The following is a 17,539-nucleotide window of genomic DNA, read 5'->3' as shown; positions in this document are numbered from 1 at the left end:
TTTATATAATCAAAGAGAAGCTAACAACAATTAATATTAAAATGACAAAGCCAATAAAAGGAGATTTTAATTATTTTTAGGATCAGATACTAAAAAACTCCTCTCTTATCATGGTGGGTCTTTTACACACTAAGTTATAACACAATTAATAAGAATAGTATTTAATGAATACAATAAATCAATCCACAGAGAAAATTAGAAACTGATTATTGGTATTCACTATTAATAGTGGTATTATTCACAGTTCTTAATGGATTTTAAAAGCAAATTACTATAATGCCTAAATGCAAAAGCATCAACAGAAAATGTAATTCACTGTAGGTTTGGCTTTACAACTGCCCCTTTAAAAAATATTTTTTTCTCTTATAGTTAAATATTTTTAAAAAATATATAGCTGCAGAGTCTCAAAGAGCATACTTACCACTCATGATGAAAACCAACCTTTCCAAAACATATTGCTCAAAACAACAATCCAACAGCAAAGGGAGTTATGCTAATCTCTAGAGGTAGAAGAACCGAGGGTGTAAACACACACACTGGAACATGCAGCACACAGAAAATGAAAAGAGCTTTCTTTTGTTTTAAAAAGAAAAGCCCCTAGAAGCAAAGCATAACTGCCCAGCATAAGATATCACTCGTAAACATCAGATTAATGCCAAAGATGTGTATAACTAGATTTAATTTCTTTCAATCTAGTTATTGTAGCTTCCTTCAAATACCACTAGAACAACTCAAAATGGCAGGGAGAAAATGTTCGAACCAGGATGTATAAGATGTTCTCAATTATATCAGCATGAGTTGTTACCACGGCAACATTAGACCAGAATTATCGGTTCACTTGTAACCAAGGAGTATCTTTTCTAAATCTTTAATCAACCAAGACAAATAAAATACCTTTTTATTTTAGAGCCACATGATTTTTAAAATTACCACATTTCTTAAATTTAACCACATATTTACCCTTTTTACATCTTTCAAAGACATAAAAAAATTGCTGTTTTCTTCAAATACTCACACAATCCCATGTTGAACCTGGCAAGGAACAAACAGCAGAATGATTGCACCTAAACGTCTTTCAATTACACCAGCTCTTACTGCTAGCTGCGGACCTCACTGATATTAAAATGCTGTGTGCTGTTGCTAGTGACTATTGGCGATGAATCTTATTGCCCAGATCGCTGATAGCTTTCATTTTTCATGAGCCAGAAAGCTATACTGCAGCACAAATGTTAACCATTTAAACATTGTGTATCATGGAAGAGACAAAATACAATACTATATATATCTTCATTTACAAAGGAGAATCACAGAATAAGTTATTTATAAACTTCACTTAAATTCAGCATTACAAACAGTATCAGATGCCACTTACATGGTTTTCAAAAGGGGGACTACACAAAAAAGTTACTGGCAATCACTGTTGAAATGTAAAATTCCTTCCATCAAACAGGATTAGATGACAGATTGTATAGCAAGGTGGGCAGACTGGATGGCATAGTGAACAGACTGCTCGGAATCCCAGAGACCCAAAATCTGTACCAAAACGGTAGAAAGGATCTATAGAATGGTGCCTTAAGTGGAACTTCAGCAAGTGAACTTGCCATTTTAAAAGCTACCAGGTGAGACATGACTTCCGGTGATGGGAGAATGAGTAAGTCAGCAAATCTTCTTCCCAAGAAATAACTAAGAAGCTGGACAAAATTGTCAAAAACAACAATTTCATGGCTGTACAAATCTAGCAATTACAAATAACAAATTGAGAAGCATTTATTTAAAAAATGCTGAACTTTGCATAAGAGGAGTAGGAGTCTTACTTGGTACGGCTCCTATTGCCCCTCCACCCCCAGCTCTGTCAGTGCAGTATTTCTATCAGGGTGGGGCTGGTCATGACAACCAGCAGCTTTGCTGACAGAAAGGGCTGACTTGATTTGGAGAGGAGGCCAAAAACCCCCACACAATTGATGCTGTCAACAAAAAAAGCAAACTGTAGGAAATGAACAGGGAAAAGTGTTCTGCTTTGCTAGTCTAAAGTTGTGGCCTTGGCAGGGGTGAGCCGCAGACTGGTAGTCTAGCAAGAAATTTAACTCAGAAAATGGAAATAAGAGAGGCAGAGAGGGCCTAGATAAGCTCTTCACATATTCCTGGCTGACTAGGAAGCTATTCCTATAGGGGAGACCCAAGAGGACCCAGTGGAAAGTTAAACCTGAAAACTGCCCAAACATTAAATGTGCTCCCCAACCCACAAACAGTTCCATCAGCCCAGACTGGCTTTAAGTGTTTGATCACAACCTCTGATCAATCACTGAATAACACCTAAGCTATGCAGACACAGGATCATTCCCAGCAGAGAAATCAGCAGCAAGAACCATGGGGGATACAGTTCATAGATTAAGGCCAAGGAAGTTATTATAACAAAACAAAACATAATAAAAACAACCTTCAGGGAAGAAAAAAATTAGAATCCAGAGCTGCTACAAAAATATTATTTTAAAAAGTCCATTTTTTAACAAAAACATTATGTAATCCATAATGAAGAGAAAAGGCACTCAATAGAAAATGTCTCTGAATGGGCCCAGATATAGGATTTAGCAGATGAAAGACTTGAAAACAGCTATTATAAGTATATCAAAATTGTACAAGGAAATTGTGTTTAAAGAATTAAAGGAAAATATAATAGCAATTATATAACAAAGAGAATCTCAATATAAAAGGAGAAAGTATTTAAAATGGAAAAATTATAGACTTGGAAAGTATAATAACTAAAACTTAAAACCTTACTACATAGGCCCAACAGCAGATTTGAGGAGGGCAAAAGATTGAACTGGTGAACATGAAGATAGATCAACAGAAATCATCTAGTCTGAAGAATATAGAGAACAAAAGATAGGAGAAAAATAAATGGAGCCTCAGAAACCTGTGGGATATCAAGGGTACCAACAAACATGTAATGGGAATCCTAGAAGTAGATGAGAGAGACAAAGGGCAAAGAAAAAATATTTGAAGAAATAATGGCTGAAAATGTCCCAATTTGATGAAAAACATTAATCTGCAAATCCAAGAAGTTCAACCAATGCCAAGCAGAATAAACCCAACAAGATCCATACCTAGATGTATCATATTCAAGCTGTTGAAAGAAAAAGAGAAAATCTTGAAAGAAGCAAGAGAAAAATGACTAATGTACAGAGAAAAAGCATACAATTAATGATAACTTCCTAAGAGAAATAAGAGACCAGAAAGCAGTTGAATGATATATTCAAAGCGCTAAAAGAAAAAAGAAACAAACCTCTTCACAACAATTCTCTCTCTGGGAACACTATTCGAAAACAAAGATGAAATAAAGACATTCCCAAATAAACAACAACTGAGGATATTTCTTGCAAGCAGAAATACTTAAGGAAGTCCTGCAGGCTGAAAGGAAATGACATTAGACAACACTCAAACTGCCAGGAAGAAATGAAGAATATTATAAATGGCAATATATAAGTAAAAGACTGTATAAATACACATTTTTCTGCTTTCTTCTCTTAATTTCTGTAAAGGACTTAAAATTGTATGAAACAATAATTATAACACTGCATTGCTGTGTTTATAAAAATATATATGTGATATGTGGGAAAATACTAACACAAAGTCAGAGAAGAAATGGAGCTATATTGGATCAAAGTAGCTATATTTTACTAGAATTAACTCAATACCATCCTGAAATAGATTGTGATGAGATAAAATGCATATTATAACCCCTAAATTAACTATTAAGAAAAACATCTTTAAAAAATTTAGTTAAAAAATCAAAGACATTAAAATTGGATTCTATAAATAATTTTTAACATAAAAGAAGAAAGGAATAACAATAACAACAAAAACTATAAGACAAATATAAAACAAACAGCACAATGGAAGATTACATGGTAAATCCAACTATATCAATAATAACATTAAATGTAAATGGAATAAACTCAGATCAAAATGCAGAAATTATCAGACTGGATAAAAAAGCAAGGTCCAATTATATGCTGTCTACAAGAGCCACACTTTAGATTTAAAGAAATAAAGAGGTTGAAAGTAAGAGAGAAAAAGATATACCACGCAAAGAGTTAACTATAAGACAGCTGGTGTATCTATATCAATATCAGACAAAACTGACTTTACAATAATAAATATCACTAGAGACAAAAAAACCACTTCATAATGATAAAAGGGTCAATTCATCTGGAAGATTTAACAGTTAGAAATGTAAATGCAATGAACAAAAGAGCCCCCAAAATACTAAAATAAAAATGACAGAATTGAAAGGAGAACTAGATAATTCAACAATTATAGTTGGAGATTTCAATATTCCTCTCTCCATAGATTTTCCTTGAATCAATAATTCAAGGAAAAACTAGAGAGAAAATCAGCAAGGATACAGAAAACTTGAATAATACCATCAAAACTTGACATTTATAAAACTCAGCACCTAACATCAAAAGAATACGCATTCTTTTCAGGTACACATGGAAATTCTCCATATTAATCATATGCTAACCAATATAACAAATCTCAATTAATTTAAAAGGATTGAAAAATCATTCAAAATGTTCTCTGATCACAGCAGAAATAAATTAGGAATCAAAAACAGAGATAAATTTTTGGAAATACTCAAATATTTGGATTCACAAAGAAGTCCCATGGGAAATTAGAATATATTTTGAACTAAAAGAAAAAAAACCTACAAGAAATCAACATTTATGGGATGTATATAAAGCATAGCTTAGAGGGAAACTCAATTTACACATCTATATTAGAAAAAAAGAAAGGTCTCAAATCAATAATTTAAGCTTCCACCTTAAGAAACTCAAGAAAGAAGAGAAAATTCAACCAAAACCAAAAAAAGATCAGAGCAGAATTCAATGAAATAGAAAATAGAAAAAGAACAGAGAAAATGAATGAGACCAAAAATCTTACTGATAAACCTTTAGCTAGACTGCCCCCAAATTAAAACGAAATAAAACAAGAAAAAATAAGAAAAAACAGAGAAGATGCTAATTACTAAAATCAGGAATGAAACGATGACATCACCAATCATGCTAGAGAAAATAAAAGGATTGTAAGAGAATACTATAAACAGCTTTATGCAAATTAATATAACAGATGAAATGGACAAATTCATAGGCAGACAAAAATTACCAAAACTAACTCAAGAAGAAACAGAAAATCTGCAAAGACCTATAAGCAAATAAAAAATATTGAATGAGTAGTTAAAATTTTTCCCAGAAAGAAAAACTCAGGTCCAAAAGGCTTCACTGGGGAATTCTATGAAACATTCAAAGACATAATACCAGTCCTACATAAACATTTCATAGACGAATGACGTAACACTTCCCAAATTATTCTATGAGGCCTGATACCAAAGCTAGACAAAGCCAGACAAAGATCAAAAAGTACAGACCAACATTCATTACAATGCAAAAGTCTTTATCAAAGTATTAGCAAACCTAATCCAGCAGTAAATAAAAAGGATTTACACACTACGACCACATAGGATTTACCCCTGGAAGGCAAGGTTGGTTCAACACTGAAAGTCAATTTATGAAATAAAACCATAATAATAAAAGACAAAACTACATAATTATCTTAATATATGTAGAAGAAGCATTCCATAAAATCCAACACCTATGATAAAACCTCTCAACAAACTAGGAATTGAAGGGAACTGCCTCAAGCTGATAAAGGGTGTGTGTTGTGAGTAGGGGGGTTGGTCCTATAGCTTACATCATATATAATGGTGAAAGATGGAACGCTTTCCCCCTAAGACTGGAGGTAAAGGAAGGATGTCTGCACTTACCACTTCTATGCAACTTTGTACTGGAGTTCCTACCCAGTGCAACGAGGTAAGAAAAAAGATTTTAAAGGCATACAGATTGATAAGAAAGAAATAAAACTGTCGTTATTTGTAAACACACATAATTCTATATGTAGACAATTCTAAGGAATCTACAAAGAGACTACTAGAATAAATAAATTTATCAACATTATAGCATATAAGATCAATATGCAAATGTCAATAACATTTTAATATACTAGGAACAAACAACCCAAAAATGAAATTAAGAAATAGCTTCATTCACAATAGTATTAACAGAAATAAAATGCTTAGTAATCAATTTAACAAGACTTGTTCACTAAAAAATAGAAAACACTGCACAGAAATTAAAGAACATCTAAACGAATGGAGAGATATTTCACATTCATGGATTGCAAGACTCAATACTGTGAAGATGGCAATTCTCCAAAAATTAATCTACAGATTCAATATAATCTCTATGAAAATCCTAGTAGGCTTTTCTTTAGAAACTGAGAAGCTGATGCTAGAATTTATATAGAAATTCAAAGGTTCAAGAATAGCCAAAAAAAATTTGGAAAAGAACAAAGTTGGAGGACTTGATTTCAAAACTCATTTTAAAGTTACAGTAAGCAAGACAGTATGGTATTGGCATAAGGATAGCCATATATAGATTATTGGGAAAAAACTGAGAATTTGGAAGTGAATCTTTACATTTAAGGTCAACTGATTTTTGAAAGGTGCCAAGATAATTCAATGGAGAAAGAAAGAAAAGTCTTTTCAACAAATGGTGCAATACAAATTGGATATCCATATGAAGGAAAAAAAGAACTTCACTCCATATCTCACACCATACACAAAACTTAACTCAAAAAATAGATTTCCAGATAAAAGTATAGAATAAAAATCTTCATTAGCTTGGGTTAGACAAAGACTTTTTAAGATTTGGCACCAAAAGTACAATCCATAAAGAAAAAAATGATAAATTGAACTTCATTAAAATTACAAACTTTTGTTTTTCAATGACATCATTTAAGAAAATAAGACAAGCTACAGACTGGGAAAAAAATTTGCAAATTATATATTTGGTAAATAATTTCTGTTCAGAATATATAAAGAATTTTTAGGACAATAATAATAAGACCAAAAAATGTCAATTTTGAAAGTGGACAAAGATTTGCAAATAAATTTTTCCCAAGTAAAAACATAAATGACTTATAAGAACATGAAAATACACTCAACATCATCAATCATCAGGGAAATACAAACTGAAACCACAATGAAATACCAATTCACACATATCAGAATGGCTATAATTAAAAAGACTGGGGGCCGGCTCTGTGGCTGAGTGGTCAAGTTCGCGCGCTCTGCTGCGGCGGCCCAGGGTTCGGATCCTGGGCGCCAACATGGCACCACTCATCAGGCCACGTTGAGGCGGCGTCCCACATTCCACAACTAGAAGGACGCGCAACTAAGATATACAACTGTGTACGGGGGGGTTTGGGAAGATAAAGCAGAAAAAACAAACAAACAAAAAGATTGGCAACAGTTGTTAGCCCAGGTGCCAATCTTTGGAAAAAAAAAAAAAAGACTGATGATACCAAGTATTAACAAGGATGTGAAGAAACTGTAACCCTCATATACTGCTGGTGGGAACGTAAATGGTAAAGCCACTTAAGAAAACAATTTGGAAGTTTCTTAAAAAGATAAACATAAACTTACCATATGACCCAGCAATTCTACTCTTAGACATCTATTCAAGAAAAATGAAAGCCTATGTCCACCCAGTCTTGTATGCAAATGTTTATGGCAACATTATCCAAAGGACCAAAAACTAGAAACAATCCAAATGTTCACAAATTGCCGAATGGATAAACAAAATGTGTTATATCCATACAAGATAGTATAATTTGGAAATAAAAAAGGAACCAACTATAGATATGTTCTATAACACAGATGAACCTCAAAAACATTATTCTATGTGCAAGCCAGAAACAACAGATTACACATTGTATAATTCTATAAAATGTCCAGAAAAGCAAATCTGTAGAGACAGAAAACAGATCAGTGTTGGTCTGAGGTTGAGGTAAAAGTGGGGATAGATTGTAAAAGGGTACAAAAGAACTTTTTGGGGTGATGGAAATGTTCTAAAACTGAATTGTGGTGACAGGTATACAACTCTATAAATTAATTAATAAGCAGTGAATTGTACATTTATGAGTGAGTTTTATATAGGTATGTAAATTATGATTCAATTTAAAAAAGTTGTCTAGTGCTTCTCTACATAAGTAGAGACAATCTGCTTGCAGATCACTTCAGTGGACAACTTAATTATGTAAATGTAAGGCTGGTAGGCATCCATTACCTTGGGGAAATCATCTAACAAAACCCTTTGGAACTTGGTAAAGGCTGTTCGCTTCTCAATACCCTATGGTAAACAGAGCTAATTAAAGGGAAGGAGGTAAGTAGATCTGAATTCAAATTAAAACAGGAATTCTGAAAGGGAGGGATAAAAACCTAGACCCCATTCTTTCTAAGGTTCAGAACTACCAGAATTTCTTTCATGAATTTCAGTGATAGTATTTGTGGCCCACGAGTAGAAAGGTGCACTAAAGAAGCTTTACCAAAGAAGAAAGGAGAATCTGGATTGGTGATTTAGGCTCAACATTAGAGGATCTGTAAGCCAAATTTAAGTGCTTACAGAGGCCAGGAATGTAAAACAATAGAAGCAGTGAAGGCTGGAACAAATCAGACAGCATAAATCCTGATTAAAGAGGATAGCTTTTCAGTGCTATTTGTTCTCATACGGGAATAAGAGTCCACTGAAATCAGTTTTTCTAATGGTTCAAGAATATAAGAGTCCAGATATCAATATGAAATCTCTTGGTTTAAAATCATTGTATTTCATATTTATATATAAAATAATGGTATTAAATTGAATTATTTTAAAAATACAATGAGAACTAAACAAAACATATCTGTGAGCTACACTGGGTCACAGACAACCCGTTTGCTATTCCTGGACAAGATGCTTAAGAAAGGAAGGCTAATTTTGGTACACTGTGGGGAGGGCTGAAAGCACTGTCTCACCCATCCAACCTGGCACGGAAGCCAGGAAGCACATGAGTATAAATCAAAGAAACTAAATCCTGTGATATAACCCTGGAATGAGCATAATACTGGAAAGGGTAGATCATCTTCCCATTAAGAACTTCTAAAGTCTCCACAGGGATCAGTGTCATCACATCAAGAGCAAGGGTACTCTGAATTCTTTGGGACCAGTTTTAAACCATAAAACTGTAGCAATGGCAAACTCAAAAGCAGCTGAAAATGAGATCACTAGCTTATATACTAATCAAAATAACCATCTCCTTCTTCATCTAACCTTTGGCAAGAAGGTTAGCCTGTCTGGAATGAGTAAACTCCCAGAAGTTTAGGAATACTTGAAAGTGGCTGGAAGAAAACCCCAGGAAAAGAACTACTTAGAAGTCCTGCTAATTTGAATACATGGGTGCAAGTCATTAATTTGAATATTAATTCAAAAAAGATAAGACCTTACTTGCATTCTGAGTAGGCCATACTTGGTTGTTATACAACCATAACCAGACCTCACAGCTAAAAGCAGCCATTGTTTTAGGACTTATTCACTGCCTCAAAGAATGCATCATTCCTCCAGTTTCAGCTTACTAGCTCTTTTTGGAGGACACCTAAGTTTCAAAGTTCTTTGACCTACCTGTTGGTCTTCTGGGTCCTTATAATATGCACTCTGTCTCTGCCATAGGAGCCAGAGGCCTGTTTTTCTTACACATATATAGAAAGATTTCACAGAATAGTGACTAAGAGCATGGGCTTTGGAGTCAGACTGCCTGGGCTCAAATGTCATCTATTAGATACGTTATCAGGAGGAAATTACTTTATCTGAATGTGCTTCAGTCTCTTCATCTGTAAGATGTGAATAATAATAGTACCTATCTTATTAAGTTTTTAAAAGGATCACAAACTAATATATGCAATGTGCTTAGAACAATGCATAGTAAATACATGTTTTATGTGATAATATATATGACAATTTTCTACCCAGGGAATGTGGGAGTGAAGTGGTAGAAGTCACTGCTATATTGTGCAATCAGAATTATGGAAAGCACTTTATAATATAACTGAATCCCCAACCCTACTAGATTATAGTATATTGATTACCAAGGAACACCTAAGGATAATGCTCTATTCAGCAACTAAAAAATGTCTTTCAGACCATTTACCACTAACAATTGACCAATTCTGAAAAGTGGGAAAATTTTGATAAACACTAATAATAAAGGAGAAAATAAAACATGCTTAATGTGCCAGAAAATTATAGTAGGAAATTTAAACATGTCTTCATTTAATACTGAAACAAGTTTAACTCTAAAAGGATACATTGTACGTATATCTGGGATGCAATTAATTTAATACAAAAGCCCTAAAACGGTCATAACAGTTCTTTAAATCTGTCCTATAAAATAGAAAAATAATGATATACACAAAGATTTAGCTACAAGGATGTTTATCGCAGCATTTTTTTACTTTTTTTTTTTAGGAAGATTAGCCCTGAGCTAACATCTGCTGCCAATCTTGCTCTTTTTGCTGAGGAAGATGGGCCCTGAGCTAACATCTATGCCAATCTTCCTCTATTTTATATGTGGGACGCCTGCTACAGCATGGCTTGATAAGTGGTGTGTAGGTTCGCACCTGGTATTCAAAGCGGCAGACCCCGGCCTGCTGAAGAGTGTGTGAATTTAACCACTGCGCCACCAGGCTGGCCGCAAAAAATTAAAAACAATCTAGATGGCCAGTGACTGGTTAAATAAACGGTTGCATCCTTACAAGTGAATACAAAACAGCAATCTTAAAAGATATTGTAGGACAACTCTTTATGATAAGGAAAAATGTTATGAAACATTGTGTACTGAAAGACGCAAATTTAGGGGCTGGTGGAAATTTGTGTATCTATGCACAAAATAGCTATATATCCAAAAATGTTAATAGTAGTTATCTTTTGGTAGAATTGTATATGATGTTTACTTTTTTTGTTGTTGTTCTTTTCTATGGTTTGCAAATTTTCTCCAATGAAGATAAATTATTGGTAAACAGATTAAAATGTTATGAGGGAAAAACTGCTTCTCAAACTTTAACTGCAGATGAATCAGCTGGGTAATCTTGTTAAAAGGCAGATTCTGACTCAGGGGTCTAGACGGGGCCTGAGATTCTTCCTTTACAACAAGCTCCCAGGTGATGCCAAAGCTGCTGGACTGGGACCAAACTCTGAGGAGCAAGACACTACCTAGAGTATATACTTAATCTTCCTTCTTCTCTAACCATGTAGTATGACTATTGCAAAACACAAGTAAGTACAAGCTTCTCATTCTATTATACTTGATATAGTATTTGGCACTGCTAAATAGCCCATGGAAGCATTTTCTAATTTCAAATAATTTAATATCCCAATTACTTAGTGTTGATATGAAGTGTGCTGATTACTCAAATTCTAAGAAACAATCATGATAAAAATACACAAGTAACATTGAAAAGTTCACTGCCTCTGAAATGAGGTATTTACCAGGTTCAGGTCAGCATTTTACTGCTTTTGGTTAATGGCTATAAGCCTTTTAAATAAATTGCAAAGACCACAAATGGAAGAAATTAGAGAAAGCTTTTTAGTGTAAGACTGTAGTGATATTTAATGTTAACAAACAACTCAACATTTAAACATTTACTGAGAACTATGCTGGCAATACCAAAATAAACTGACAAATTCTATGCCTTCTAGGAGTTCAAAGTCAAATAGGGGAGAGAGTGACCCTAAGGACTAATGTGATATAATTTTAATACTATAAAATGAACCATAGGAGAAGTGTATATAACATTATATAAGAAGATAGGAAGCGATCATGAATTCTGCTAAGGATGAAGAACACAGGAATAGAATGCTTTGGTGATTTTGTTACAAGGATAATATTTGAGCAGAGTCTTAAAGTATGAGCAAATCCCACCATTGGTAGAAATAGGGAAAGGGAATTCCAGGCCAGAAGGAACATCTTAAATAAGCACTGTTATTATACAGGGAATCCATTATCTGACTATTCATTGCCACGTTCACGTAGTGACCAAAAGTGTTAGTTCTAATTAAGCACCCAGCTCAAAGAGAAAATGCAGAGTAGTAATATATATTTCCCTGTAGTAGAATAAGAAAGTTAACTTCTCCTGTATTATGCTAGTTTAAAATTAAAATTCTGTGGGCCAGCCTGGTGGCTCAGCGGTTAAGTGCGCACGTTCGACTTCCAAGGCCCGGGGTTTGGCGGTTCGGATCCTGGGTGAGGACATGGCGCTGCTTGTCAAACCATGCTGTGGTAGGCGTCCCACATATAAAGCAAAGGAAGAAGGGCACAGATGTTAGCTAAGAACCAGTCTCCCTCAGCAAAAAGAGGAGGATTGGCGGCAGATGTTAGCTCAGGGTTAATCTTCCTCAAAAAATAAATAAACAAATTTAAAAATGTTTTAAAAATTAAAATTCTTTGGGCTCTTTTAACAAAGGTTCCATTATATATTATTTTCCACTTTAAAAAAAACTGTACTAACTCCCCATTGTCTATTAGAATGTAGTCCAAAATTCTGAATATCTAATAGAAAGCTTTCAAGATTAGATCCACAGACTACCTCTCCAGATAATATCTTACTATATCTTTTTGGTAAATCCTAAATTTTCATATTGTCACATATTTGTGTATCACATGTTATCTTCTTATAATAAAATAACCTTTTCCCCCTTCTATAAGTTTCAAAATTCTATTCATTCTTCAATATTCTTGAAAGCCCCATCCTTTCTTTACTGCTGATTTCTTCCTACACTAAGTTCCCACAGTAAGGTACTTTTATACATTTTTAAGCAACCATTTCACTATGCCTTGAATTGTGTTTGATCTTCCTACTCATTTTTGAAGATAAGAACTAGATATTATTTTTATCAGAGCCTTGTTTACAGACTATGATACAGAAAATTCTCAAAAAAGTTTGCCAAGTGAATAAAAACTGATTACTACCAAGAAGCTTATGGAATAGCTACAGATAGGAAAAGTAGATAAAAAGATAACGTGGAAGGTCTTCTAGCTTAGAAGTTACAATGATACAGATTCAGTGGACTAAGAAAGTATGGAAGTGAATTGTCTTAAAGACTGTAAGCTTTGGAAAAGGAAAACTGACTAGATAAAGGGGTCTATTATAGCCACTTCAGCTATCTGATTCCACCTGAAGAAATCCATACACAAAATTGCCCATTTATTCAATATAGTATTTAATCTACTATTCACTAATATGAATTTGTATCTGCCAGAGAAATAGCCTATCAATTCACAGGAAAGGAGGATAGGTAAAGTGATAGTATTCACCTATTCAGTCCTTAAAATGTTATAATTACACATTCATTAAGGGTATAAAGTTCAAGATTTAAAACACGCAAAACTTCACTCAAGTTCAGCATTGTATAACTCAGTACACCATTTATGATCAAAGAAAGATTGAAAAGCTAACCATAATAAATTTGCCAGAAAGAGAACTCAACGAATGTCAATATTTCCATTCATTCTAAGTCAGAACAAAGAGCAGAATTCCTCCATGTTTTTCTTTTGAACTTCACGTACTTAAATGTGTATGGAATCAGCTGTTAAATATTTATGTTATCAAACAGAAATTCCTGTTAATTTAGTAGTAAAAGATGAAACATACTTAAGGCACCTGGAAACTGATCACTGGCCTTTTTACTGTATTTCTTCCTATATTTAATGTCACTGGAAAAGAAATAAACTTGGAGTACAACCTGTTACATTTCATACATGCCTAAATTAGTAATCTTTATCATTAGTCCACAAATCTAATTTTTAAAAAATTACATGTGATTTCTGTGCTTAGTTGAGTTCTTAAAATAGCACTTTTTGAAGAAGCATCTTTACAGCGTTTATTATCAGGAGATATTGCATTCCTGTTTCTTGTTAAACAAGTCATGGAAGTAAACTGCTTTAAGCAGCTTTGAAGAATGTGGGTTGTATGAAAACTTCATATAGTCAAAACTCCTTCTATCACTCACTTTATAAATGGATAAAAATTGCGTTTTAACCACAAAAACAAACCTTGGAATTCTGAAACAAGAGGATTCCTCTTTTTCTGTTGTGTCAGTGTTTTCTCCTGTATATCAATACATTCCGTAACAGGAAATTAGAGCTCCAAGCTTACCATACTCATTACTACATATGTAAAATTATTGTGTATATTTTGATATTTTGGGGATGTGAGAGAGAAGAGAGTAGAATAATACTTGATTAATGTACATTCGGTTACTCTTTAAGTATTTCTTATATATCATGCCTATTATGCACTGGCTACAAGGTTTGGACCTAATTTTACTTCTGTACAATGATCCCATTTATTTTATTTTCTGATATCACAATAAAGAAAAATGTTAACAGCATTTTATCAGTTCATTTTTTCTGAAAGAAATCAAGGCTCATGATACTATCCTCCACTGCTAGATTTTAAAGTGTTTTTCAGAAAACATCACAGGTCTCATATATTTTCTAAATGGTGATAGTATAGTTCAAATGTAACTTTTATATTGAAAGCCCCATGATATTCATTCATTTGGGATATATTTATTAAACATCCACTATTTGGATAAACAGGTATTAGTCAAACAGAAACTAATTCAGTACTGTCCTCATTCCTCACCAAACTTTTAATTAAAAGACCTTTGAAATGCAAAAAAAGGATTTCCAAAAGGCCTTAGAAGAATGCAATTTAACAGAATAGGGCAAGCAGAATGAATAAAAAACTTTTGTTGCATGGTAAGTTTTAATAATATACTATTACTTCAATATTCAATAGTTCATTAACTCGAAGATATTTGAGATTCCTCATCCATCAACTTGCTTTATAGCTAAGGATTAATTATGAAAAATCAAACCCTCAGAGTAAAAGAAAAAATTTGTACAAATATATGTTCTTTACTTTCTCCCTAAAATAGCTTGAAGAATGTAAAAAAAATTCTGATGCAGTAAAAAAATAATTCAAATAAGCTTCTATAGAACTATGAAGGTACTGCATAAACCAAGGAGCAAATTTTGTAAACCATTCTTGTTTCATTTTGTTTTTTTTAAACTGAGTTTTCTTCCTTAACTGCTATGGAATATATGAACAGAAGAGGCAAAACCTAGTGCAATTTGATAATCAAACACACCAAAATGGGCAAGAGTACCAAGGGTAATTCTATTGTTGCTTTCATCAGAGTGACAAAAATATCTTGGGGAGGATCCAAGGTGAGATGTGGAATGCTGGCAATGGTATTGTTTACGTGTGAAATTTATCTTTTAAAGTGCATGTCACCAAAAATGATTACATATCACTATTTTAGCAAAGCAGTAAGTCCAAACATTTTAATATGCCTGGAAAGAATGTGATGCATGCATAAACACCCCCCCCCCCCGTTCAGCCCTAAGTAATATAAAATACAATTATAAAAGCTTTTGATATTTATAAAGTTTTAAATATAAGATTTCCCATAGAATAATCACACTATGCTTTTATATTAGAAAATTCTGCTTATAAAACTGAAGTAACTTTCACACATGCATTTAAAATAGAAATTTAATTATGAATTCAAGAGTCTTCCTGTCTCTTTCGAATTTTAAGGCTTATAAATCGAAGAAATTTTAAAAAGTAAACTGATCATTGTTTCTAAAATTTTAGCATTTCAGTTTTATATTAAGAACAACAAAATAAAAACAAAAGACACTAGCACACTAGAAATGATATAAGAATTTTGTAGAAAATTTCCCTACTGATATTCAACTTAGTCATATATAAAACAAAACAATGAACTACATGATTCAGCTCAACTTATAATGAAGTTTTTGTGGAATTTTTTCAACTTCATCTTGTAAAATGTCCTTGTGCAAATCATAAAAAGACAAATAAAACATAGTTCTTTATGTTTGATTTTAAAACTCCAATTAGTATTTTAGCTTCTAGTTATAACGTATCATTTAAAAAAAAAAACTTACTTGATCTGTCCCATGAGGCAGTATGTTCAGAGAAATGAAGGCTGTCATTTTCCAGAGCTGTTTTCTGATCATGGGTAAAACTTTTAGAGTGTCTATGAAATAGTCGGTTAGCAAAACCTTCCAATTTCTGAAGAGCAGTTGTACCTGTACACTGGTTACAGGGTAGTTCTCTGTAAGTTGCCATTCATGTGCATTTACAGTTTAATTTAAGTAACTGAAAATATTTCCAGAAGGAGCGCAACAACTTCTCACACAGAAGCTAAGACCTATGCATGTGTCAAACTTCCTGTTTGCAGAGTATTCAAACCACTACTGCTGTTCTGTTTCCTGTTAATATAAAACAGCACACTGCTAAGCCTTTCTTAGCAAAACTCATCTCAAGTAGAGATGGAGATTTTAAAGACCTGCAACAGCAGCCTAAAAGGCTCTATGTTTAGGAGTGTTTTAATATTAAGATACAGGTTAATGAGAACATTAAATATAAAGCTTTATATATAGATAGGCTAAAAATGAAAAAGGAAAACTAGTTAAACATATATTACAATCCTATGCAAACAAGTGAAGGCCAAACCACTCTCCAAATACAATATGTTAAAAAAAAGTGGTGTTTTTTCCAGGAAATTAGCTAATATCCTTATAAATAATCCTTATAAAAGGTCAACTTTTCACCAAAAACTGGTATGGAATAGATATTACAAAACTCTTGCAAAACAAATTCATAACACATTACGTTTTACCTAAGAAAAAATCTGAACTTAAAAAAAAGAACTGAATGTTGCTAACTCATTGACGTAAGTCTAACATATACAGGAACTACAAAAACTTAGTATGTCAGTATTGCTTATCAAATCTATAATCTGCTGACAAGTGCCTATCAGCAGTACATTTTAAAACATTCTACAATTTGAAAACAAGAATAAAATGTAAGATTTAAATTATATAAAATTGCTACGTCAAGAAATTTCAATTGAGAGGAAAGAAATCACTTCTAGTCAACTGAGACATGTTAATTTTTCAAACCTAACACTCAGGACTACTGCTTATCTGATCTTTGATTTAGGGGTCTCACTTAGAAACAGCTCCTTTGGTTAAAAGTAAGTAAAGTTTACCATTGTTCATTTCGAGGAAAAAAGTGATTCATGACTTTTAACAATGATTGAGTACTTGCCTTTTGATACTAATTAAAGGATGAGAAATTTCTATGGTTTTCTCTCTGGAAGCTCTAAATAAGATAAAAAAAAAAGGAAGGGAGGGAGGGACGGAGGAAGAAGAAGGAAGAAGGATCTTTTAAAAAAATCTATCTAAAAAATATCTTAATCTAAATTTTCTGCCAAATGCTTGACAAATTGAATAGGAACAAGAATGACAAATAGAATAAATATGAACAATAATGTAATCAAATTAGGACAACATACACACACCAAAAGGAAACACTGACTAATGAATTTTGCCAAGTAACAGCTCATTTGTGTACACTTTGTTTTGTGTAATAAAATTAGTATCAATCTAAAAAAACAGGCAACAGTATCTCTAAGACTAAACTTCTTAAATTTGTAGTTTTCTGTATAAATGTGTGTATAATAGGTACTTTGTTTATTAACATCTGACAATGCTTTACACAAAACAGACAAGC

The 17,539-nt window shown here is 33.0% G+C and overlaps 1 protein-coding gene across 2 annotated transcripts in view; it reads right to left on the bottom strand.

Moving 5' to 3' along the window:
- Positions 1-17,539, bottom strand: part of PRKACB (protein kinase cAMP-activated catalytic subunit beta) — a 131,635-nt gene that overhangs the window by 51,950 nt on the left and 62,146 nt on the right. The window contains exon 1 of one of the 2 annotated variants that reach the window (XM_046645718.1): positions 15,907-16,207. The exons of the other annotated variant lie outside the window; for it this stretch is intronic. Coding sequence (XP_046501674.1) covers positions 15,907-16,090 — 184 coding nt within the window. The 5' untranslated portion in view covers positions 16,091-16,207. Of the gene's footprint in view, positions 1-15,906; positions 16,208-17,539 lie in introns of those variants that run through there. 2 annotated transcript variants of the gene reach the window in all.

Source organism: Equus quagga, chromosome 18 (assembly GCF_021613505.1).
Source record: "Equus quagga isolate Etosha38 chromosome 18, UCLA_HA_Equagga_1.0, whole genome shotgun sequence".
Taxonomy (NCBI): Eukaryota; Metazoa; Chordata; class Mammalia; order Perissodactyla; family Equidae; genus Equus; species Equus quagga.
This window is presented reverse-complemented; position numbering and strand designations above follow the sequence as displayed.